General features: G+C 40.3%; 1 protein-coding gene across 1 annotated transcript in view; it reads right to left on the bottom strand.

Moving 5' to 3' along the window:
* The window catches only part of Vps35 (Vacuolar protein sorting 35), a 61,264-nt gene extending 53,362 nt beyond the window's left edge, over nt 1-7,902 (bottom strand). The window contains 2 exon segments of the mRNA XM_067095965.1: nt 2,240-2,445; nt 7,767-7,902. Coding sequence (XP_066952066.1) covers nt 2,240-2,445; nt 7,767-7,774 — 214 coding nt within the window. The 5' untranslated portion in view covers nt 7,775-7,902.
* Nucleotides 7,903-26,054: the final 18,152 nt, after the last annotated feature.

Raw genomic sequence — 26,054 nt, 5'->3', positions numbered from 1 at the left:
CCTCAGTCAAGTCCTCTAGATTTGCCGCCTGGTGTAGGAAGACGCACCCCTAAACAGGTCATTCTTTCTGGTGTTTCACTAAAAATCCCAAGCATTCCTCCAGAAAAAATGGTTGTACTAGAGGATGATAAAACAATGAATGAAAAAGTCATGAATTATCCATCAAGAAAACTAGTCTGTGAAGTAAAACTTTGCAAAACCTCCAAGATTGCCCTATGAGTAAAAGTTTTTCCCCCAATAAGTGCATCTCACTCAACAACTAAAATTGCAATTTTTAAAATTCCAGATTTTTCCCAACTATACAGTTAAGTACAACTTTAGTTTAGCCAGACCACTGAGCTGATTAAAGCTCTCCTGTTGAGGCAGAAGGATTAGATTTTTATTTTACGTGTCTAAGAACCAATTGGTTACATTGTCCAACGGAAGTATTACAGCTTCTGGTTGAATCCGAACCACATTATAGTGAGAAATGAATTTCTATCACCAGAAATAAAACTCTTATTCTTCATTGGCTGGTCGGAGATTTGAACTCATGGCCAGCAGAGTGTGAGTGATGAAGAATTAGCCATTGAGGAACATTCCCAACTATACAAACCTAAGGTCCTTTACATTACAAGTTCTCAGAGAAGCTGACGGGCGTTAGACTCTTGAACAAGGTGGGAGGCAGTAACTGCCATCAGGTAGGCGGGAATACTGCCTTGTAAACATTCAGTTTGCCTGGAGGCCCAAGTTCAGATTGAACCCTCGTGAGGAGGCGGCTAAAGGACCTCAGGTTTGTAGTTAGGAAAAATACAATTTACTTTTAAAAATTATGATTTGTTCTGACACAATATATAAACCATGGTCCTTTACATTAGGAAGACTCACTGGTTGGAGGAGGAAGTCTCAGTGAGTCTCTTGAACTGACTGGAGTTCTGAACACCTGAGGGACTCCTGGTCAAAAGGTGAGGAGAGAAAGAGTGACTCTGACCATTGATGACTGTAAGACCAGGATCAAATGTCAGAGGCAGGACCTTTTCCCATGAGTGAGGAAATCAACTCATACAAAACAGTCTAGGAAGAAGGAGAAGAGTCGGCTTGTCAGTAAGGAAAACACTTTCCTGGGAAGAGCAGAAAGTTCACTCGAACAGTGCCGAGAACCCGATTCGGAAAAACCGAGTGGGGCTGACCCGAGCCAATCACGGGAACGCGATCCAGATTGGGTGGCAAGTGGGGCGAGCCGAGCCGAGCCAGTCTTGCGAACGCAACCAGGGGCTGGGCAGGTGAGCAAGCCGGGTGAGCCAAGCCGATCACACAAACGCAATCAGAACTGGACAGGGTGGAACTCATCTGCCGTGAACTAGCGCTAATTTCCTGAACTCTAAACTCCTTCGAGGCTGAGGCCCCTTGAGAAGAAGGTTTAAAGGGGAATTCTGTGTCTGTTATCCTGCATGATCGAACCCTAAGGTTCAAGTGAGGATGAAACCTGGCCAAGCAACCGAAACAGCTGGTTGGCAGTATCAAGACACCTGGGCATCTCGGCACTGAGACACCTGGGTCTCAGCACCTCTCATCCTGTGCCTCTCACCAGGAAAGCGCTCATGATTCATAAAACTCAAGCGACCTACGAGACTCCCAAAAATTGGGAGCGGCTGCTTTCAGTTTCCTAAGAAATCAAAAAGAGCCAGGCACAGAGACCAGTCTTAAACACAAACTTGTAAGACTGGCAATGAGGGTTACATGGCAGTTCCAGTTCGTATTCACAAGCTAAATCCCTACATAATGAATGGAGGTTTGTATCTGTGTAGGAACAAACTAAGGTCAGCATGAGAAATTCAACTGTTAAGCAATGGTCTTTGCTAAAATGTAACCCACATGAACTCATTCCACTTAATGTTTCACTTAATGGGACTGTATGTCAGTATTAAACAGGTAGTATGTCAGTAATTGTTATCCCTTAGGATAATAATTCCATTAAGACTTTTTCCATAATTCCTCACCTTACTCTGGCTGCACAAAAATTTGGAAAAGTTAGGCTGTCTTTACCTTTCCAACCTAATTAAAAAAAAAAAATCAGTACAGTACATTGGACTGAAAATAAAATGAATGTATGATGTTGAAATCCAGTTTGCTGTTCTTGTATTGCACCTTAATCATTATTAAGATAAAAACTCCACACTCATTAAAAGATTAATTAAAAATTTAATACTTCAACAAATATCAACCACAAAAAAGGTGATGCAATGGGAAAAAAGGATACAAAGTTCATAATATGTTTTAGGTGATAAGAGGGATGTCCTCAGTTCGCCAAGCATATTTGAGGCATGCTTCAGCCCATCCATCAAACGTCCTTTATCCAAGCACCTCTTCATTTGAAATGCTTGTCCTCTGACAGCACCCATGGCCTCATCCAGGAGCTTGTCCTGGTCATCCATTGGTGACACCATCCCGTCTACTGTGTCCTCACTGAAACAAAAAATGCAATAGGAGGTCAATAAAGTATTCCAAGATAAATAATCCCACAGAATATTCTCCCTTCCACCCTTAATCCATGTGGAAAAAATGCACTACAAGGTAACCCAATAAATGCCTGAGCAACTAAAAATGGCATACCACTGTGCAAGCTCTAAGTTTGAACACAAGTGTTTACATTAAATCAATTTTCTTAAAAGTTTTAAAATTATTTCCATATACAAATTACCAACATTAAACCATTCTGAAACTGTTGACAAACCACTTGCTAATGTTCTAGTATCATTGGACCTCCTAGAACTGCCTAAACCATACCAAACACAATTTAGCAATGAAATTACTGCATTTTTATTAGCACTCATGTAAAACCTAATACAGTACTGTATAATAAATTTGGTTTAACACAATTTGATGCTTCTACTTTTAATGTTTCATGAAAATAAAACAAATTTTTAGTCATCTATATTTTTCTTACATATAAACCAGAACCTTTTATGTATAATTATTCCTCAACAACAACTAGTATTGGTCACTGAAAAATGGTAACCAGGTTCCTATACCTAAAGAAGGTGCAGGTATACAAAATGGCCAAGGGGTGCTGGGAAGTGTCCTCCAGGTTCATCCAGGGATTTGGTACTAAAGAGCAAACCACCAAAAGCTCCCTGTTTAGTCACCATGCAATCAGGGCAATCATCTGTGCTTCTGAGAGCTTGAATAGCCTTCTCCCCACAAAGGAATATGGAGTGCTTATCTCCACTACCAGCCCATGTTGGGTTGCAGCATGTTCTCAGGCAAATAGATCATCCCAGATCTATTGCCTGCAAACACCCTGTCTGTGAGTATACAATCTGGGGACTGTGAACTCACCAAGCAAGAGGGTAGAACTGGTGCAAACTGTGTGTGTTTCAGGCAAAACATGAGGTGAAGAGCCAGTAACAGTCTTCTTGCCCAAGGGAGACCTGGTTGACAAAGAGTAATGAGCGTGCCTGGTGAGACCTGCTTCAACCCTACCTACAATGGATGGAACCCAGAGGTGTCCAAAAATGACTACCTCCTTGAACCTGGGAAGGACATCTTGTGAGAGGTCTTCATATGAGAGGAAAATAAAGAAGACAAGGATGAAGATGAGAAAAAGCAAAACAATGTGAGGTCTCCTTCCTATAAGAGGAAAATAATGAAGACATGGAGGATGAGAAAGAGCACAATAATGAGGAGGAACAACGAACATGTTTGTGAATTCCTTCCTACTATTGACCCGAGCTTTGCTTTCCTCTAGAGCAAGCAAATCAGTTTTTGCTAGGTGTGTAATCACTTAGGCTATAGAAGGTACCTTGGTTGATGCCACTGAGTATACCGCAGACCACTAGCTGATTAAACTCACTGCTCTGGCCCAAAGGATTAGACCCTCTGATCCTCTGATCCTACAGCTCAGATCAGACTGTTTATAATCACCAGAAAGGCATTCCTCTAATTCCATTACAAGCCAGAGCACTCAGCTGGCAACCACAACAATTGGAACACTGCCTCGCTTCCTGAGAACCATAGGGAATTCTCCAACGATGAGAAGGGTTCAAAAAAGGGGCAGTGGTTTCTGAGAACCCTTCTCCAAGATCACTAAGCAGTGGTTACTTCTTAGTGCCAATCAATCTGTTCCAACTCTCAAGTTAAATAAGTTCCCTAAAGCAAGGGTAAGATACTTTCCGCAAAGAGAAGTTGAGCTGACTGGACATGAACAACCGGACCTGGCAGTGCCAACTGCCGAAAAAGGATCTGTAGTAGTTGTAGCTGTTCAAATCATGGTCTACAAACCCAAGACTTCTGCATTATAACATTTTGTATTCTTCTGAAATTGTGGTTCCCATCGTACAAACTTTTGTATGACCAATCAAATCTGAACTAGATGTTGTGAACACATTAATGGATGCTGATGTACATCCTAAATCACAGCTTGAACAAATTGGGAACAGCCCAAGTTTTCCAAATCACAAAAATGTGGCTCACACTGATACCTTTAACTGATGGGGATGACTCATGTACACTTAGAGTTCTGAATGAACCAGGCACCACAAGATGGTTTGCGAACAGAACGTTCCTGCAATAAGGGTGCAGTATAGTCTATAACTCGAAGCACAAACATCCTGTCTATTATGCACACAATTTGAAACTGCACACACAGCAAGCAAGAGGGTAGCAGTTACTCTACCAGAAACCAGAGTCAACCCTACCTACGGGAGACATCTTACCTAAACGTGCACGAAAACCACTGGCAACCATCAATGAAGGTAAGCACTCACTTTAAATCTGATGGGTTGCTTATGAGAGGGCTACTGAGACCTCTCTTCTGTCAAGAAGATGAAGGAGTAGATGATGTGGGTGGGAAGAAGCTTGAAGAGTAGAAGGAAGAAGAGACAAACCTGTCTTTATTCACTTCATTCCATCCAAGGGTCTTACTCTTCTCAACTACAGCAGAACTGGTTAAGGCACGTAACAGAGTTGGAGTATGGTATGTGCCTGATAACACAGGGATATCTCCTGCAAGCATGACATCTGCTACAGTATGCTCAACAGTGCTGAGCTCCTTAGCAGGAACAGCAACAGATGGAACAGGACTCTCTGCTGAAGCTAAGTGGCCAAGGAATGCAACAAAAGACCAGTCACCCAGAATACTGAGGGATGGCCATATCTTCTGATAGTCAAGCAGATATATCAGGAAAAGCCATCAAAGCAGGGGTAGGTGGTGGAGAACCATGAGCATGTACTGCAGTCTAACCTGGAGAGAGGTTGGCACATGCACCTGGTATCAACACTTCATGTGCATGGCCCCCCTGGATTGAGCTACATAAAAACAAGAAGGGGGCAGAAGGCAGAATGGAGGGCAGTCTGGAAAGAAGGGTAACTCTACAGAAGAACTGCACTGTACATAGAGATATCATTTATTAATGAAATATTTTTACTTAATAATATGGAAAGGAGTTTATATAATGCATTACAGCTATGATAATTTGAGAAATTTACGAAGATAATCTGAGAAATTTAACATTTACATATTTGTTTTTAACGTTAACCAAAAGTTCAGCAGGGTGGCATGTTTTGTATCAGCCCCTTAGGATGAATGTAAAAACAAACAAAATATGGTAAATTTCTCAAATTGTTCAGTAATAAAATTTAATAATGATGTCTCCATTCCTACATTTCAAGGAAAAATTACACTTGGGATACTGGAAAGAATTAGGTAAAACACGTTCCTGAAGGAAAACAAGAGCTTCTGTGTGAGAAAGGTGAAATACAGCAAAGAATTTAGCAATACACCCAAAATAATACAAGAACAAGAAGGATGCAGTTGAACCCAAGGTGCCATGACTGCAAACTGAAATCACCAGATTTTTTCAAGGAATATCTAATTTCCATAATCCTACATAATTTCTGAAACTTTCAACAAAACGACCAATCATGTTTCAGCATTTTATCACTGACTTTCAGTTCCAAGAAAAGATGATCCTGATGCATAATCAACACTCATCCATAATGCACTTGCACATCATGAGCATCAATAAGAAATGCCTACTTTCTCGTCAATTTTCTCAGTAACTACAGTATTACAATTTCTCAAATGATCTCAGTTGTACTGCACTATATAAACCCTTTTCTATTTGTTCTGTCAAAAAATTTATTAACAAAAGACATCTCTGTGAGGAGCTCTTCTGTACAATTACACAAAGAAGAAACCAGCAAACAACCAATGTCCTTGCTGATCCTCTGCCAGTGTAAAGATCAGCTGGTATGTGTGTTTAACAAAAATTAAAATACCACAGTAGTGTCATCACCTAGCAAAATTTTAGCATTAAATTAATTTACTAGTATATATATACAAATAACACCTGTAAGCTACGTTAGCCTGGTATATTAAATTCTGAAATTGGTAAATGTAAAGGGGTCAGCCACAAGAAGACGTCATCTATTAATGTTATTTCTTGACTGGAGAATATAAAAAAAGGTGTAGGCAGTAAAGGAGTCAGCCGGCAGAGGTTCTGTTCTGGGGTGTGAGAATAACCGAAAAGGGTGCCACTAACGGAATAAATGAGATTTCCGGCACCTTTTCAGTGGTTTTGATGTGAAATTTGCTTATCAATGTTTATACCGAAAAGTGCCGATTTTCGGCTTACTAAGCGCCTGTTAGGTATGTCATTGACTCGAAACTTCTCAAATTATCTCCCCTGCGCTGATATAGTGGAAATCTTTTCTACATTTTCAGCAAAACATTGTCGATTTTTGCTGCTAGACAAGCGCCATAAAACCGGATCGCCTATTTTTAACTGAGCCCGCTGTTTGTTGGGACTGCCTGTAACCTCATAACAGAGTACAGGTGAGGTAATGTGTGAACTTTTGGAGATAATGGGAAATTCTGCCAATAATGTTTATATTTTTCCTTTCACTGGTTTACATTTCTGGTTTAAAAACAAATGAAAAGATAATAAATTTCTCTATGGCTCAACAAACTCTTCAAATTATTTGTACTGCAATGGGGTTATAGGCTATAGTTAACAAGTTACCCTTTTCTACATTGTTCAGTCAAAATATTAAGTAGAATTAAGTATCTAGTCTTGGAAGGCCTATTTTGTGTTGATGGATCAAGAATTTAATTACAGGTTTTTTTGTTGGTCAACTATAATTAACCTGTAATTAACCTCAGAACTTATTATATTTAGAAATTGCGCAGTTAGAAGGCAGTGTTATAGGGGACCTTTTGGTAAAAAGTGGAATTTCCTTCACTGGGGAGTCCAGGGGGCAGAGCCCCTTGGTCTAAGTAACACTACCTACTAGGTTAGGCTAGATAGGGTACATTAGGTTAGTATGGTCCTTTTATAATAGATTTCCTTAGAAAATCCCTTCTTGAACATATGGCTCCCTAATGTCTCTCATATTCGCGTAACCGTTCCATAGGCTACAGTCCGTGCAGAGCTCGGCTAATACTTAGCAAGGGCAAATATTACATTAATTAACAATATCTTCATGCGGATGTCTCCTTTACATTTACCTGCGAATCTAGCCAGTGGACTTAGGCTACCTAATCCCACCTACAGGAGGCCAAGGCCTAGAAACAACTGATTAGCAAATGTCGTAGGAGTACTCTACTGAATACCGTATAGAATATCTGTCGTTACATGGGGTCCCTTTACAAGAAAATCTGGAAATAAGCCTCTGGTAGGCTGAGCTAGTGGGCTAACATTTAACTCAGGCCTATCTTAAAGACCCTACGTGATAGGAGACCGGGGCCCAGCCTCCTCTCACAAGGGAAATTGAGCTCTACTGCATACTTTGCCATTGTAACTTAGCACAGGTCTTACTCCTACTTGCACTTGAACAAGACTAAGAGATAAAAACGTGATATCAACCTTTTATCACTTAAAACGGCACGGGAAAGTAGGCGTTTCCAGTGACAGGAAAACTTCTATTTACTATTACGCTGACGACGGTGATGCTGGCACATACATTAAATTGGAAAGAAAACGAGCGCACACGACGCACCTGTTAAAACCTGGTGGAAAATAAACAGGTATTTCAGAGTAGAGTGTAATATTTTCTCCTTCCAATTATTTTTTTAATATAACCGCATAATTATCTACGATTGGAGCAATCAATTAATGGAGGAAAGGTAATAATGGCTCTTACTTTCCAACTTAAATTTATAAGCTGCTCAAAAACAGCAGGTAAAAGTATGAGTTTCTCGTAATCTTTAGATTAAAAATGATCAAGTGATATTTCGGAGTGATTTAGATAAGAATACTGACGCTCTTTAAATGTGAATTAAGTTGCGATGAGTGAAGAATCTAAGAAAATTGTTTGCTCGCTTAACGCTCATATGACTGTTACGTCCGATTTCCTTTATGAAGAATAATAATGAATAAAGTTGAAAGGGTTTAAGTCGTCATTGGCAACTTTTGTGTTTAAATAAAACATCAGCTTCTTTGAAAGATATGAATTATTTTGTGATTTACATTAATTTTACATGGATCAACGAATGAAATTTACATAGTTCCCACTACGCTGCAATTATAGGCTAACGAAACGAACACAAACATAAGTAAACAAGACCGAGTTGAGTCAGTCAACTTCGGATTTCCTCTCCATATGTTTGGGCTTAACAATCAATAAAGTTAGATCACAAAATATGAAATGTTAATTTACTTGACTGGTAAAATTCCATGACTACAATTAAAAGCCTAGCCTAGCATATATTCTCTTCCTTATAAAAACGTTTCTTGAGATTACATTTACCTGAAATTATGTTCAAATAAGTGTTATGGGGAACTTTTCTAGTTTCTCTATCGGTACGACCCGCCCTCTGACGATATCGTCTATTACTAAAATCTATGGGCAGAAATTCCCCCAAACAAATAAAGATTTATTACAGATTTATTTCAAACAACCTCGCCGAAGAATCACATGGTAAGAAGAGAATTCTGTTCTTTTTCTTCAGAGCGTGGAAAAAACACAGGTGTATAAACCCCATGAAACTAAGTGAAGTGGTGAATTTAAGATTATTTAACAGCACTCTTGCTAATCCATACGACTGAATGTGAGTTAACGTTACACATTTTTCAATAATGAAGAAACAAGGAAAATTTACTCACAGGTTCTACACAAACTCTTTCATTGATTCATGAATTTGAAAAACATTTAGTTACAATAGAATGACCTTTTGTTATATTCTTGGGGTATCACTTTCTTAAGGCAGATCGACAAATCCGTTCTATGTTAATTATGGTTAACACGAGTAAGAAATTCATGCCCTAGTCAAGTCAGATGGAAGCTGACTTCGTAACAAGCTTACTACATTTTCATTGGCTACCCATATAATTCTGGAAAATTTGACATTTGTTTATGTTTTGGGAGAAACTTTTTTGCAAACTTTACTTGAACATGATTGTAAATAGTGTGATTTATACCTGTATTGTTACAATACATCTTGATTTGTGGTAAATTCCTAAAAATTATACCAATCTAGTCAGGCTGAAGACGTGCTCTGACCCAGTTAAAAATTATATTGAAGGAAAACTTCGTTTCAAAGGGATGTTTCAAATTTCTTACCCACAAAGAGGGGTAGTGTTGTCAGTACACCTCTTGGAGTGCATTTTAGTCATTACTAAAAGGTGTTTGTAGTGTTCCTTGTGGTCCTCCTAGTTAAACTCAACTTGTCGCCTTTTACTTTATATCCATCCCCACTCCCTTTCTTCCATCTTACCGTCCAGCCTGTGTAACTATTACTCGTGTTACACCTAGGGGATTTTCTCACAGTTTCCTTTCCAGGAACTTGTAATTCACCCCGTTCCCTCTTTTCACTGTTTTAGCATTGCCTGGCTGAAAATGCTGCAGTGCTTGACTTTGTAGCCTAAATTTCACGATTCATTCATTCAAAATATTTACTATTAACAACGTGTTTGGTAAGTAGTTTTGTGCAGTTTTTAAGTAAACTAGATCTCCAGAAAAACTTGCTTTACCTCCAGATCTCTCACATATTGTCCTTCTAACCATTCATCTAGGCTATGGCCATATATCGATCAAATGCTAGTTCAAAACAGGCGAGGTAAAACTATATGAACAGGATAAACCATGATGGCTTATGCCGTCCTGCGCAGAGTTGACACCTATCATTTCTTCTTTATAAGTGAAAGATTCTGTTTTACTGTCCGTCGTTTCCTGACGTTTTTTTTTTTTTTATGTAATTGACAAGTTATCTGTATCAAACTCTCGTTTTTGGGTTTCTCCTATCAACCATTTCTAACAATTAAGGGGAACCCTTAGAAATTTAGATAAACAGTCACTGATTATCTAAATTTCTTAATATTTATGTTATTATAAATAAGTAACGGAGGCTCACTCCTCGCCATTAAGGCTTGCGCCCAGTCCAGAAATTACCCTTAGGTTCATGGGTTTGTGATCCGAGTATATTTGCAAAGTGACTGAAAGGTTTTTATGTCATTTTGTGACATGAGGGTGAGATTTTTTGCATGCAAGGAAGATGACATAACAAGTGCAAATCTCCAAGTAGGCTGGAATTGTTAAACATTTCTTTCTTTCCGTTAAAATTTATTTAACACTTTAAGAGTTACTTGTTTCCACCTAAAACCTCTAATGAACTTTATATGATTTCTAATCTCTGCCTGCAGTTTGGATAGTGGCCGCTCAAATTTTTTAGACATCCACTTTGTAACTGAATTTGGTAAGTCCAGAAAAGATGGATAAAGCCCAGCAAGAATGGATAACTGGGCAATATATAAAGAATATTCTGGAACTTCACCCAGAGAACCTGTGAAATTTTTAATTGGCCTAGAGGCTTTAATCGAGCTAATGCTCTAAAGATCAGCAGACACTAGAATACAATCTCACATAAAAGAAAAACATCTCTATGAGGTTCTTTCCAACAGCCAGTGCGTATGAGTGCACCTCTCAGGTCTCAGATAAAAGGGCTAGAAGACGTAGTAGGCGGAGAGGCTGAGCCAGATTTTAGATGATCCAAATACATCATTGCTTCCCCGCGACTGCATAACCTTCATGGACGTGCTCCATCTAATTTTCGAAGAAGCCACCAGCACAACCCTAGAAGCTAAACGGAATGACAAGCTGTACAAGGGGTATCCAACTTGAGATTAATGGAAATGTGTTTGGGGTTATTGATTAAGATGAGCATTGCTGGAGTTGATATTTTATGGGTTACTGTTCAAGAGTGTGATGGTTATCTCAGCAATGGGGTTTTCTCATTTTTGGGTGATAATTATGATGAAATTATTTAAACATATTGCCTGTTTAGTGAGAAGTGGGTTAAAGTCGCTGTGCGATGACTAGCAACTCAGCATTAGGAAAAATTAACGAATTTTGAACGTCTTTTTGACAAGACTCCGAAAACGGTGTGTTAAGGGCCAGAACGTAAAAATTCGTTTCATTCTCTGTTATATTGTACAAAATGTAGTAGTGTAAATTTCTGTGAAGTCGAGTGATTTGAATAAGTCTACCTTGTAAACAAAATGAAAATTTGGTGATAATCTTTATCTTAAGACTTATTTGTATTTGAGAAATTTAACCCACAGGTGTTCAATCAATGGATTCATCATAAAGAAGCTACTAAAAATTGAGGAAACTTAGGAATATTCCCCATAAACAGTACATTCTAGTCTAACCTGTGTTTCACTATACTGGTTTACAATTCATTGCGCAATGACTCGAACTAGACGCTCAGTAAACACGAGCACTAGGTGATCGAAGTTTAATTAACATGATTTTATTTTCCACAAAAATGAGAGAAAACCATCTTGAGATGACTATCATATCCTTGAAAATTAACTCATGTGCGTTATCGTAACGAATATCTCAAGATCTGCAAACTATGGTTTCCCCTTGAACAGTATTTCCCAACGTAGTTTTGTTGATCCAGAGTAGGATGTTTTCCTTTAGCACCATTTGCCATTCCATATGAACTTCTTAGGTTGTCCTTTCGACTTTGTAATGTTGCCGTAGCACAGGCTTGAATATTCCACACTCGGAGGGAGACGGATGCATGCCTTGACAACCTCCGATTTAGTTCTTTTCTCTGTCTTTCGTGATTGGTTGGTTAGTTTTAATTCAGCTTTGGTATAAGCTCGCATGGATTATTGCAACAGAAATTGTGAAATGTGAAAGGGATCAGGAGGCCTGGTGTGAACCTCCAGACTCTCTTTAACCTACAGAGACGAGCCACCCATGACTCTCCCTTCTTTGGACCTTGGTCTTCATCTGGGCCCCAAGGGCACGCTCTCATATGTCATCGGTTGTTGGAAAGAAGCTCATAGAGAGGATGTATCCGTGTTTTCTCTCTCTTGCTATCTCTACGCGTTTCTGCTACTGGTTCTAGGGCATTAGCTCTAATCCATGCAGGAGGGTAGTAGCCACATTTTCTTTTACTTTGTCGCCATTCTGGTTCCCTTTCTTCCATTTTGTTGTCCAACCTCGATATTGCTTCTTTATGCAACTGTGGGCTTTTTCTCATTTAAATGTCTTTTGTTTCATTTCCTGGATCTCTTTATCGTGCTGCCTAACCAATCACTCCCTATTTTCGATGTCTTAAGAGCTGAATGGCTGAAAGTACCCAAGAACTTGGCTTTATAAAGCGTAAATTTCATGATTCGTTCGTTTATTCATTAGCTTTCGTAAACTTTCTGAGCCTCTCTAAGGAAGGATAAACACGAATTTAAGGTCAATTCCCCAGACTCGCTCCCTTTACTAAGACAAATGTGTCATTCACTAACTATAAACTTCTATTGCATCCCCTATATGTTAGTGATATTATTTCAAATCTCCCCTCCCCGCCCCCCACCAGGCACAATGGTTCTTGATGTATGGGATTGGCGTCACTCACTGGATTCCCAGATAGGCAAATGGCTCTGACATTTCACTGCCACATGGAATCTTTTCCGGCAAATTCCAATCGCGTGAATGGAGCTACAATGGTCGCTTATTATACGAGGATTTTAACCAATGAACGGTCTAATTTTAACTACTAAATTCTATATCAAATTAACCCTTTTAGAAGACGCCATACAAATTCCATCCATTGAGATTCTGAATACGTCAAATGACGTTGCCTGTTGACAATAAAAACATTAACGTTAGATATTCTGACAAACTCTAAAAGAGCAAATTATGAAGAGATGACAAAAAAAAAGTGGCAGATTCACCCGGATTCTTGTACTACAGGCACGCAGTGGATTTGCCTTTCCTTAATAAAAAAAAAAAAAAATATACTGATCTTGAAGCAGGGAGAACTCTGCCATCCGAAATTAGTCCAGGGCGTTGAGATTTATTACTTTGAATAGATAGAGCAAATCTGGAAGAAAATCGTTCATGAAAACATGCTAACACTCACCAGTTTTTCATACAACAGTCAACCATTTTCTTTCTTGGAATATTCCAGGTTGAAAATGACACCTTATATCAATGGTCATCAAATACAAGGCAGTTTAGTGATGGTGGTTCCAAAGGCAGTGCCTTGAGAAGAAAAGAAAGAAAAAAAAAGTGCGCCTTCAACTCACGCGGTCTACTTAACTTAAATCAGGTCCAGCTATCTAGTATTCATCGATCTTCCGGAGACGCAGCAAGTGCTTGTGTTGTTCGTGAGTAGTTATACTTGGCTGATGTGTCCACTTTTTGCTAATAGAATAATTCATTTCATAGTATCACGGGTTTGTTACTACTGTTACAAAAAGAATTATTAAACATTTACAGGTAACTCGAGTGTTTTCCATTTACCATTTTCTTCTGCTTTTAAGAAGAGAGTAACTTATTAGGGAAAAAGAAATCTTGAATGTTGAAGTTTTCGACCCATCCAAAGTTTAGTCACCTCCCGCTCTTTTCCGTAGCTGCTCCTGATTGTACCCTCCGGCATCTAGTGACTTTGACTGACAAGGTCATGTTTTCTGACACAAATGACATAAGCTACCAGGATTTCAACTGAACAAGCAGGAACTATTCTCGTTTTTATACTGAAGTAATATTCACTATTGTGGATGCCTCCCATTGTCTATTGTAAATAATATTTACTGTTGTGTATTTCTCCCCTTGTTTGTGTTAAACTGCTTGTCAGGGGCAGGACAGCGAGTGAGGTAAAATTCTAAAAAAAAAGCGATAGCTCCTCTTCTGTAAGTATTCTAAGTAAGGGGAAAACAAAGTAATGACAGAATTTCGCACAGTCTGTCAGCAGAAGGAAAGTAAGAGTCGCCAAACTGAACAATCTTTAGATTCAGAGCCTATATATATATATATATATATATATATATATATATATATATATATATATATATATATATATATATATATATATATATATATATATATATATATATATATATACATATAAGGATCCACAGTAATACTCTTAATCAGAAAGACGAAATGTATTTGTAAAAAAATACATTTCTCCCATCCTTCCTGTGGACTTGACCACTAAACTAAAAAAGAGACCTAAAACAATGGTGAAGAAAATGAACCAAAATGAAACCAAAATGATAACCACCCTCAAGATATCTTGAACGATATCTTGAGGGTGGTTATCCAAAATGGTAGTTTGATTTACAGGCTCTGGAACATGAGAAAGGGGGTGATCCACACTTATCAGATTGAAAAAGGCAATACGCATTTTTGAAGTTCTTAGTTCTGGTCCTTTCGCAAACCTCCTCACTTAAAAGTAAATTCTCCGTAATGCCAGCATTTCCATCAAAGGTGTCATTTAAAGTGATGAGAGCTCTCCTTCCACAATCCTCCTAGCGGTCCTGTCGGAACTTTTACAAATAATTTTGCCTTTTTTTTAAATCAATGGCACGATTCAATTCCCAAGTGTGCCTAGCAATGGCGCTGCAAACATTACTCAAACGGCAGGCTGCAATATGTTCCCGTTTCCTCTGGTCCAGGAAACGCTAAACAGTGACGTCGGAGTCTGCGCCATAGGATGTGAAAACTGTGGAAAATGTTATATTGGAGAAAGTTCGAAAAGGGCCACTAGGAGGATTGTGACAGGAGCTCTCATCACTTTAAATGACACCTTTGATGGGAATACTGGCATTAAGAAGAATTTACTCTTAAGTGAAGAGATTTGCAAAAGGGCCAGAATTAAGAACTTCACACACCTCGCCTTTCACCTATATTTTTTTTCACGCATTCTCTCGCTTCCTTTGAAGTTGAGGCCCTTCCACCCCTCTGTCATGCTATCTATCCAGTCCCTCTTAGGTCTTCCTTTCCTCCTTCCTCTAACACTACATGTGACATATATATATATATATATATATATATATATATATATATATATATATATATATTATATATATATATATATATATATATATATATATATATATATGTATATATATATATATATATATATATATATATATATATATATATATATATATATATATATATATATGTATATATATATATATATATATATATATATATATATATATATATATATATATATATATATATATATATATGTATCCAGGTCTGGGGTGCGCAATAACAACGAAATGGTCCCAGTGGTTGTTAGAGGCTCGGAACTACTTTGACAAACTCGATACTCATTGTTCTCATGCGTCATTTCCCTTCTTTATAAATTTCATGTTACAGAATTATTTTTGGTTGCCATAAAAAAAAAAAAACTAAGGACCATTTTTAGCAACGGATAAGGGTTCTTGTCATATTTGAAAGTTATAAATTTACATATAAAATAGTAAAATATTTTGTAATTTGGCTTAGTTATACGGGCTGGGCAGCTGCCCACCTTTAAATCCGATACTGATAAGATTAGAGACTTTCACAGATGAATTTGAAAAGAGGAGGCCTGTGATGTAAAGGGAATCATCATCAGCTCAATAGATTGAAAGCCGCGATTTTATTCATAAAAACAGGAACAGTGATGATATCTTGCGACGACGGTTTAGAGTATGTGTAAGAGCGAGGTCATAGATTGCAGGGATTATCTTAGGTTCAGTCTCATTGATAAAGAAACAAGAAAATCGATCATCCCAAATACATGAGTAGCATTTCAAGCAGGGGTTAATACGACGAAGTAAGCGGGGCAAAAACAGCAAAATCTAAACATCACATCTAAATTTTTAGCGGCGCACTTGACAGTTGGAGCTGAGTCATCTCAGCAAGTGAAGTCTTCGGTAACCTGAACAACTAAAATGTTCATATGAAAAACTTTGCCAATATGGCATAGGAATAAAAAATGCTACACAGTACATGCATAGAAGGCCTTCCCTTTTTCACAACACTATTTCCTAAGTGATTTGTAACAGCCATTCCAGAATGGTTTTGCAAGCAAAATCTTGAACCCCGTTAAGCTAAAGTTACAATCACAGGAAAGGTCAAATAAGGAATCTCGCCAATGATCCGAAGGATCCTCTTCGGCAACAGAGGAGGGCAGTCGGTTGCGGACGTTAAAGTGGTACATTACAGCTGAGTTCTAGAATCAAGGGGTTAGGTATGCAGGTGGGCGGTTGTTATGTGGGAGGGGGATGCGGGTTGATGGTTAAACGACTATATATTTCGTGAATTCCTACATACAACTTCCAAAAAGGTTGACGAAAAAAGTTCGAATTGCTAACGCACTGTCATACGGCGACTGCTACGCTCACTCTTGTCTAGTTGAATGGGAAGAAAATAAAATTGTAGTAAACTGCCGCCCAAAGCGAGTAGGAAGAAAAACTTCAAAGATTAGCCCACCTAACAGACAGGCAATATTGCTCGACCGATACCCATGGATATTTTTAAAAGTTCAGCCTGATTCTAGGGCAAATTCCATTGCTCAACCCACATTTTCGGGAGTTTCTGGACGATCGTCGAAGGGGACCAAAGGACACAAGACTGGAAAGAGGATGAATTATCGTTTAAGCATAGGTTCTTATCGAGTTCTAAAGGACCACGAGTACGAATTCGTTGGGGAAAAATCCCTACACAAGGACCTGTCTGTGCAATGTCCTGACAGTAACTTACATCACAGTATACTGAAAAGGAAGACTTGGGAAGTAATAAGTAATCAAGGATAATTTGCACTTGTTCCTATGTACACAATCATCAATAACCACTCTTACGTGCCTACTGCTTTCCCTCCATGCCGTGAAGTTGCTACAAGCGGCAGATCAATTACTGCATTAATTTCTACACCTCAGTAATGGCATCTCAAACATCCTTATACTTCGAACTGTTAAACTCCAATGAACACTGGTTTTACTTATATTGACCTAAGTCATCAAGCAACCCTCTCCCAGGGTTGGGGTGGTGGGGGAATCGCTTATATATATATATATAGTATATATATATATATATATATATATATATATATATATATATATATATATATATATATATATATATATATATATTATTATGATTAGCAAGTAATTCGCTAGCAAATTGCCTCCCCTCCCCTCCTTTGTTGTTGTTGGTTGTTGTTGTGTTTCATTTATCAAGCCAGTTTGCTGATCGATAGACCATCGTCTATCGACTTAAAACAAGGGGTTTAAAAGATTAAAGGCGCCCCATTTTTGATAAAGATCTTTCCTTCGAGGCAAAAGTAACTTGGCTGGGTGTTTCTCCTACAGGCTAAAACCTCCCGCGGGGGCAGCAGGTGCAATGAGTCAAAGCATCTGTGATGGACGCCCCTGCCCCATAGGAGGGGAGGAAAAGCAGAAACCCACGAGGTCTCGGCACACACGCGGGCTGGAAGATATGGAGGAACTTGTGAAGACGCCCTCAACACCTGGCCCCACCGGGACATGCCCTTGCATCCCAACCACGTGGCCCTTTCAAAAGTATACTCCCTGTTCTTCAATCGTATCTCCTCGAGCCCACACGCCCATTGCTTGAGTTTCGAGAGTCCCATCGCTCTTGCCCCTTTACTTATTCTGCATCTCACTCACGTGGAAGAAACTCGTCCTCGGAAATCGCAAGTCATCCCCCCGACCGCCTTCTACACGCCTCGGAAATCTGCTAAGGTAAAAGTGCCCTGGAAGAGCCCCATTTCAGTCACGCTTTTGTCTCGTAATATTTGCTTGTAAAGAGAAAGCCAGAAATCTCCTTGTCTATCAGTCCGTGCGCCTCTGCATCGGCAGTATTACACTTTATTACCTTTGGCACCTCAGTGCAGCTTCGACCATTATTCTTTTGTCTATTTTCATTACCGGCTTATAATGTGCATATCTCTCATTTCAGAGGGATTCTACTGTAGCTTCTCGACTGTGTCTGGAATCCTCTAGTTTCATTCAATCCAGTAGGAATCTCCTTCAGGATAGTAATCTACTTGGAGTCTTCTTCCTCGTGATTGATATCATTTGTAAATACACTTTAAATTTGCCACGTGTTTTACGAATATTTCTCAGTAACCAGAGCCCTTGCTCATATGAAATTCTCCTTTGTTTTCCTCTCTCTTTTTTACGCTTTCGCACTCCACGGAGTCAGAATCACATAAATTACCTTAATTGTTGCTACCTGTCTCAGAGCATATTTCAAACTAAACCACGGAAAAACGTAAAAATGGCGACCTGGCCATAGATCTGCTTTTTGCAGTTGCAGTCTCTAGCGTTGCTTTATTGCATTTGCACTTCAAGTTAGATCAGCTATTAGCAAAGCTGTTGGGTAATGAGACAATTACTTAACCTTTGTTTAAAACCAGCACACAGATCCAGAAAATTCCACGTAAGTAATGTGTTAATCTTAGCAAAACCTTTTTACAATCGTGGACTGTTCCTTTGTGAATTAGGAAATAGACGCATGTAATCACTGGGAGAGAAAAGAACCGCTGTATTAGATTCGTTAATGCATGTCTGTGGATAGGTAGTTAGGAAATAACCAGTTTTAACCATCCTTTGCTTCTGAGGAATAAAGTAAATTCCTCGTGTTAAAATCTTTGCCATATCTTTTGCTTCGAGGAATAGTGCGAAATTCCTGTGTTAAAACTTGCTAAGATTCTTTGCTTCTGAGGAATAAAAAGTAAAAGAAATTCCTCCGTGATAACTTTTACTCGTGATTTCAATTAGCTAACTGTTATTTAGGCGCTAAGAAATCCCATCGTGGGACAATTTTACTAAGTCAGCTTGCATTGCTGAAAATTCTCTCAGTGTAGTTAGAATTCGAGCTAGGTGTTAGGAAAGCTAAATTTAAACCCGCTTATAGGAAAATTACTAGTAGGTCGTTGTACTGTTATCCTCCCTGTGACTCCACTGGGAAATTCTCCGAATCCCAGACGGTATATAAATATACACGGGTTCATTCACCCAGAATCTAAAATACCTCCGGTGTTGGCCAACGACTCAGTAACCTCACCCCAGCCCATGCCCGCGTGTGTAGCATTTTTTTTTTTTCCCATTCATTTCCCAGCATACATTTTTTCTTTGGGTTTCTTAGTAATTTCTAAGTCCTAAGGGACTAATCCAGACCAAGTCCTAAGTGACTCCTAAAATTTAATGGTCAGACGGGCGAGAATTCCTCCAAATCACAAATTCCAAGTCCTAAGTGACTCTAAAATTCTACTGCCGTGACGTGTGGCGAGAATTTCTCCAAATTCCAGTCCTCAGAGACTCCTAAAATTCTACATCGCACGTGGCGAGAATTTCTCCAAATTCCAGTCCTCAGAGACTCCTAAAATTCTACGTCGCACGTGGCGAGAATTTCTCCAAATTCCAGTCCTCAGAGACCTTTAAAATTCTACGCTGCACGTGGCGAGAATTCTCCAAACCCAGTCCTCAGAGGACTCTAAATTTACGTCAGACGTGGCAGAATTTCTCTCCAAATTCCAGTCCTCAGAGACTCATACAAAAATTCTACGGCCGACATGCAGAATTTCTCATTCCCAAGTGAACCCAAAATTAAGTCCTTTTGAGACATTATATAGTGTAGTTCACACATTAATCTAAGCCCTCCTGCATGGACTGATCATTCTAGTCTGTTAGAACAACCTTTAACTTCACGCTACAGCCGCCAAGTCCGAAGCGTGACAAAATCTAACCACGCCTTCCGAGACATATTAAAATCTGTTCGCCAAGAACACCCACGTCTTTCAAGACATATCAAATTTTAACAAAAGTCTCTCAGACTTACTAATCACCTGTCGCATTCAGACAGGAGCCATTCGCCTGCAGTCTGAACAATTGAGTGTTTCAGATTCCTGCAGTTGAGTCTTTTCAGACATATCCTATACCCATTATTCCAAGATGGCTAATACCAGAGCCCAACAAAACGAGGATTTCAAATTCTACATGTCCGCTGGGAAGGACATGGGACTATCGGGGTAAGATCTGAGAGCATGGGTTCAAGAGCGAGTGATCGATGCCAAGGCGGAGAGAGCAAGAGAACGTGGAAGAGAGAGAGAGAAACGAGCTGCCCAAGAGCAACGAGGCTAAAGAACGTGAGGAGAGAGAGAGGCAAGAATTGCTCAAGAGCAGGAGAAGTAGATAAAGAACGCAGCAGAGAGAGAGAGGGAAACGAATCAGCTCAAGAACAACGGGAGGAAAAAGAACGTGCAGAGAGGGAGGAGACGTTGGAGAGAGCAGCCCAGAGAAGCAGGGCCAGACTTGGTCCGATTGGGCGCATCATCTGAGCGGGCGTTGACAAAATGGCTCCGATTCGAAGGGGAGCACTAACACCGCCGCAGGTACTGAGCTGTTTAAATTCGAAAGCATTTCCCGCGCCACGCTCCCGCCCCGCCACTACAGTGACAGCCCCAGCAACACTCACCGAGTGTTGCCGAATAGCAGATATGTGGAAACTCTACCACCAAGAAGGGATCCATGGGGCGGAAGATAAATCCCCGCCCCTCCTCGGAGGTTCCACCCCACAAAAATGGGAACTGGCAAGCCCCCAACTTGCCATTATTGCAAGAAAAACGGCATTCCTTCAACAGTGCCGGAACAAGAAAACCAGCCTCCTCTCTCTCCCGAAAACTGACAACATCCCGCCACGCCTCCACAGGGGCAGCGCTGAAAGACTTTAGCCAGACCTTTTGCACATGCAAGGTCTATGGCTGACCCAGCATGGGCAAAAATGCCCAATGCTAATAACAAGTAAATATCCCACCGCCGCCTTGGCCGTCACAGATCCTCAGCGTCATTAGGCCCTCCCGCCGGCGGCCTGTACACGCGGGCTCCTCCACGAGGTAGCGAGCCCGCGCTACGAGCCACTGCTTCGGTGACTCGGGCGCGCAAATCTCCTCATCAGAAGGGACAGAGTTCCTACGAGCCGCCACAGACGAAACTCGCTACGATCGAATAAATCAATTTAAGATGATACTCCCTACGTCCACCTGAGAGTCTCACTGACCTCACCAATCCAAATGTGCAATCTTGCAGTGCTCATCTTCCTCGAGGCTATGACGTCATCCTGGGACAGGACTTTCAGTCCCCGCCGAAATCACGACAATCTAGGGGTCCACATTCCCCGAATCACCCGCTGGCGCGAGTAATTCTCCCCCGCTTCTCAGCCAAGACTGGCGCCCCCTGGGTACCAGAAGGACGTGAGTCCACCAGTGCCACCTGAGTACAATGTACAGTACCCCCTGATCGGTTCCCCGATCCCATTCCAGGCGCCCTCGCCCTGCTCAGTGCCAGTGCCAGGCCCAATCAAATCTCCCTTCAGGAGATGCCAAATTCCTGCCGGTGCCACTTGCATGCCCCGAGTACAGGGCTAAGCTTCGTCCGCCCTGACCGACGAGCCCAAGAACTCCTCTACAGCGCCTGACTCTGCCCTAGTGCTAACGCCAGAGCGCCACGATCTCCATTCAATGGATCCAACTCAGGACCCCTCTTCCTCGGCCCGGCACCGCTTACCAGCGCCGGTCAGAGAGACGGTTCCTCCCGACCACCATGAAGCTCACCTGCAGGTGCGGCTCGCAACCCGTGCCTGAGCTGGTCATCGTTACCTGCAAGCCGCCACGCTCCGACCGCTCCTCTCTGCCCCAGCCCGTCGTCGGCCGAATTGGTGTCAGATTCTGCCATATCTCGGATTACGATGAACTACAAGAGCCGCGACGGATTATGGTAGAACCGCACGAACACTCCCAAGGCCAGCTGTCGATCAGCAGGCCCAGGTGGTACTCCGTGCCGCCCGCGCGGGCCCTCCCATTTCCGGCCGAGGACGACTGTCCCACAAGAAAGACTCGAGGGGCTTAAATTAACGCCATGGGGACATTCCAGGTAATTTACAAAGAGCTTCTAGAGCTCCCGGCAATCTGTGCTACCATTTCATTTTCTGGGAAGGTCTTGGCACCCCTAATCCAAGGGGATGCTGACCCTCCTCATCTTCTTCCCGTTCCTCAGAAACTTCTATCTCTTATCACCTTCTATTTAATCTTCCTTAAATTATCTCACAAGAGGCAATTAAACACGTGGATACCATTCCCACACAATGTATAAGTCATTAAGAATAACAGAGGAGAAGTGGCACGGCCCTTGCGCCCATACCTTGGGCACCGGGCGTAGCGTGTCAGCCCTCCTGAAGGAGTCGCGCCTTCTGGTGCACTTTCTCGCCTGACCGAAGTGACAGTCCGGCCGAATTTTTAGGCGACCGATAAATTCCTGTCAAGAAGAAACCATCACTTTTTCCTCATTTTCTGCTGTTATACCATTACCTCTTTTAGCCATTTAGTTATCTTTTATTTTAATGAATCATGAGTCATAAACTTGCTCTGTGATTTAAATGCCCCTTCAGAAGCTCTGAGGGACGTGTCCCGCTTTCATATGCGGTCAAGTTTTCATTCAACGTCTAATTTTCCTCGTTATTATTATCCCTTTTCCTTCCATTCCTTCCTAAGATTGCTGTTTGTCCTACTCTCACATCTTTTGTCTGCTCGCCCTGGTCATAACATTGAGTAGGCAGTGGACTTATAAAATTAGCGTAGTTTAAGGTTAATAATTAAAACCTCGCGAATACTACTCAAAAACATACAGCTGTCAAACTGCGGTGGGGCCGCTACAAAGTACGTTAAATGAAGATAAATTATCAGAACGCTAATATGTATAGTCATTACAGTATCGCTAAAAGGGGATGTGTCATTTACAAAAGTAAACGCTGTTTTTCATTTACACAGCCTCTTTCAAGGCAGATTGTACTAACCGCATGCATTTTATCTAAAAATTAAGTAATCAGTATTTTAATTCTTGGAACAATAACCTTTCTTTTTCTATTTGTTGGCCATAGCCTCATATACTGGTCCTATAATCTAATTAATTCACAATTGTTCGAGTCACATTATAAAGTTACCAGGGTAACCAAATCTAAAAGTAATTATTCTTTGCAAGTGTTTAAACCACTTTATGCCTTGTTAATCTAAAATTGTCCTAATGTGTTAGGTAAAAGTAACGCCACAGCTTCATAAAACCCTTAGGAGTAAAGTTCATTGCAAGGCAGAATGTAGAGTAAACGAAAGCATTTGCCGCTCATTCTGAATATCGTATGTACACACCCGAAGGAGGTATGTATATATCTTGTATGGGGAGTATTATGATTAGCAAGAATTCGCTAGAGTAAATTCGCCCCCCTCCCCTCCTTTGTTGTTGTTGGTTGTTGTTGTGTTTCATTTACTGCCAGTCGGGTCGATCGATAGACCATCTGTCTATCACTTAAAAACAAGGGTTTAAAAGATTAAAAGGCGCTTCCCATTTTTGATAAAGATCTTTCCTTCGGAGGCAAAGTAATTCGGCTTGGTAAGCCCTACAGGTTAAACCCCGCGGCAGCAGGTGCATGAGTCAAAGCATCTGTGATGGACGCCCCTGCCCCATAGGAGGGGATAAAAGCAGAAACTCACGGTGTCTCGAAGCACACACGCCGGCTGGAAGATATGTGGAGTGAATCTCAGAAGACGCTCAACACCTGGCCCCATCGATGCCTCTTTGCATCCTAAATCCACGTGGCCCTTCAAAAGTATACTTCTCCTCGTGCCCTTCGACCGTATTCCTCGAGCCCACACGCCATTGCTTGAGTTTCGAGGAGTCCCCATCGCCTTGCCCCTTTACGGAAGCCCTTGCATCCCACCACGTGGAAGAAACTCTGTCCTCGGAAATCGCAAGTCATCCCCCGACCGCCTTCTGCACGCCTCCCCCGAGTGCTGCTGCTGCAAAGTGCCCTGGAAGACCCATTTCAGTCACGCTTTGTCTCGTGAATATTTGCTTAAAGAGCAGTTTTTCAGAAATCTCCCTTTGCTCCATTGTCCGTATGCCTCTTTAAAAATGGCAGTATTAATTTTATTACTCCTTTGGCACCTCAGTGCAGCTTCTGAATTCATTATTCTTTGTCTATTTTCACATTGGCGTATAATGTGCATATTCTATTTCAGAGGGATTCTATTTCGTGGAAGCTTCTTGACTGTGCGTCTGAATCCTCTGCTTCATTCAATCCAGTAGGAATCTCCTTCAGATAGTAATCTACTTGAGTTCCTTCTTTCCCAGATTGGATATCATTTATGGGGTCATACCCTTAAATTTGCCCAATGTTTACGTAATATTTCCTCAGTAAACTCAGAGCCCTTTGTTTCATAAGGAAATCTCTCTCTTGTTTTCCTCTTTACGTTTTCCCAAAATCACTGGAGTCAGAATCACAAGGCTAAATTACCTTAAATTGTTGCTACCTGTCTCACAGAGCATATTTCAAACTAAAACCACGGAAAAACGTAAAAATATATATACATAATTTACTGAGACGCTTTCATCTGCAGAACGTCGAAAGTAATAGCATTTTAAAAAAACACCCTCCCGCAAAACAGGCTGTTGGTCGAACCTGCCTTATCGTCCGCGTGTCTGAGTGACCTCAAAGCGGGGAAGGGGGGGTGATTAGAAGAAGGGGGAAGGAGGTTTACCCTTTGCCCGTCGACGCCTCTTTTGTGTCGAGATAAGGGAAAACGTCGATAATGGATAATGGATTTTTTTGTGCCTTTCGATGGAATTTAAGGGAGGATGGAAAGAAGTAACCTTCCAGGACATATATTCATTGCGTAGGACCCTTAAAACGATTATAAGTTAATTTCCTAAACCAGCATTTTAGCTATGAAGCCCACCAACATTCTGTTAATATGATCATTCCGTATTTGACGGAGGGAAAGCCATTATTATTATTATTATTATTATTATTATTATTATTATTATTATTATTATTATTTTTCCCCTATTTTTACTTTTATTATTTTTATTTTTATCATTTTCATTTTTATCATTTTCATATTTACTATTTTTATTATTTTAATTTTTATTCTTTATTTTTATGACTTTTTTTATCTTTATCTTTATTTTATTTTTTATCCCCAAACGGGGATTGACAGAATATTAAGCTATTGCAGAGCAACTTCATCTGCCATCGTCTCCATTTTCTATCTTTCGGTGGTTTCGGTACAACGCTGTATGACTGTACGATTGTCCAGGGGAAATGTTTTTAGTCTCGACTGTTTTGAATCTTGTTTTAGTCAGCTGACTCGCATCTTGAGATCGTTGGAAAAATCTTAGAGCTGTATTTTATATCTTACTACCCCGGAACAATTCTCCTTGTTTTTTAATAAATTACCTACATTTTTATCTTTTTTTTATTAATTTATATTTTTCTGTTCTAATAATTGCTCTCTTCTTTCTGTATTTCATATCAACTTCTGTTACTTCTTTCCAATGAGCTCCTTATTCTTTGGAAGCTTGAGTTTCATGTCAAAGGCCCCTGTAGGCTTCTTCCATATGAACAGGCTTCATCATCTGAATAATAATAATAATAATAATAATAATAATAATAATAATAACTCCATCGAAGAATAATAATAATAACTCCATCGAATAATAATAATAATAATAATAATAATAATAATAATAATAATAATGTTGTCTAAAACGCCTGTATTTCGTCGCCGTTTATACAACAGAAATTCAAGAGAGAGAGAGAGAGAGAGAGAGAGAGAGAGAGAGAGAGAGAGAGAGAGATCCACTTCAATCGTTCACAGTAATCCGACTGTGGCGGTCCTTAATACCACCTGACGGTCGATTTGTCTACCCTGCACAACAAAACAAAAAAAAGAGAGAAAGAAAAAAACTATAGTCAGGTGCAACTCGCGA

The sequence above is a fragment of the Macrobrachium rosenbergii genome, chromosome 52, assembly GCF_040412425.1.
Source record: "Macrobrachium rosenbergii isolate ZJJX-2024 chromosome 52, ASM4041242v1, whole genome shotgun sequence".
In the NCBI taxonomy this organism is placed as follows: Eukaryota; Metazoa; Arthropoda; class Malacostraca; order Decapoda; family Palaemonidae; genus Macrobrachium; species Macrobrachium rosenbergii.
The sequence above is the reverse complement of the archived record's forward strand: the minus strand, read 5'-3'. Positions and strand labels throughout refer to the sequence as shown.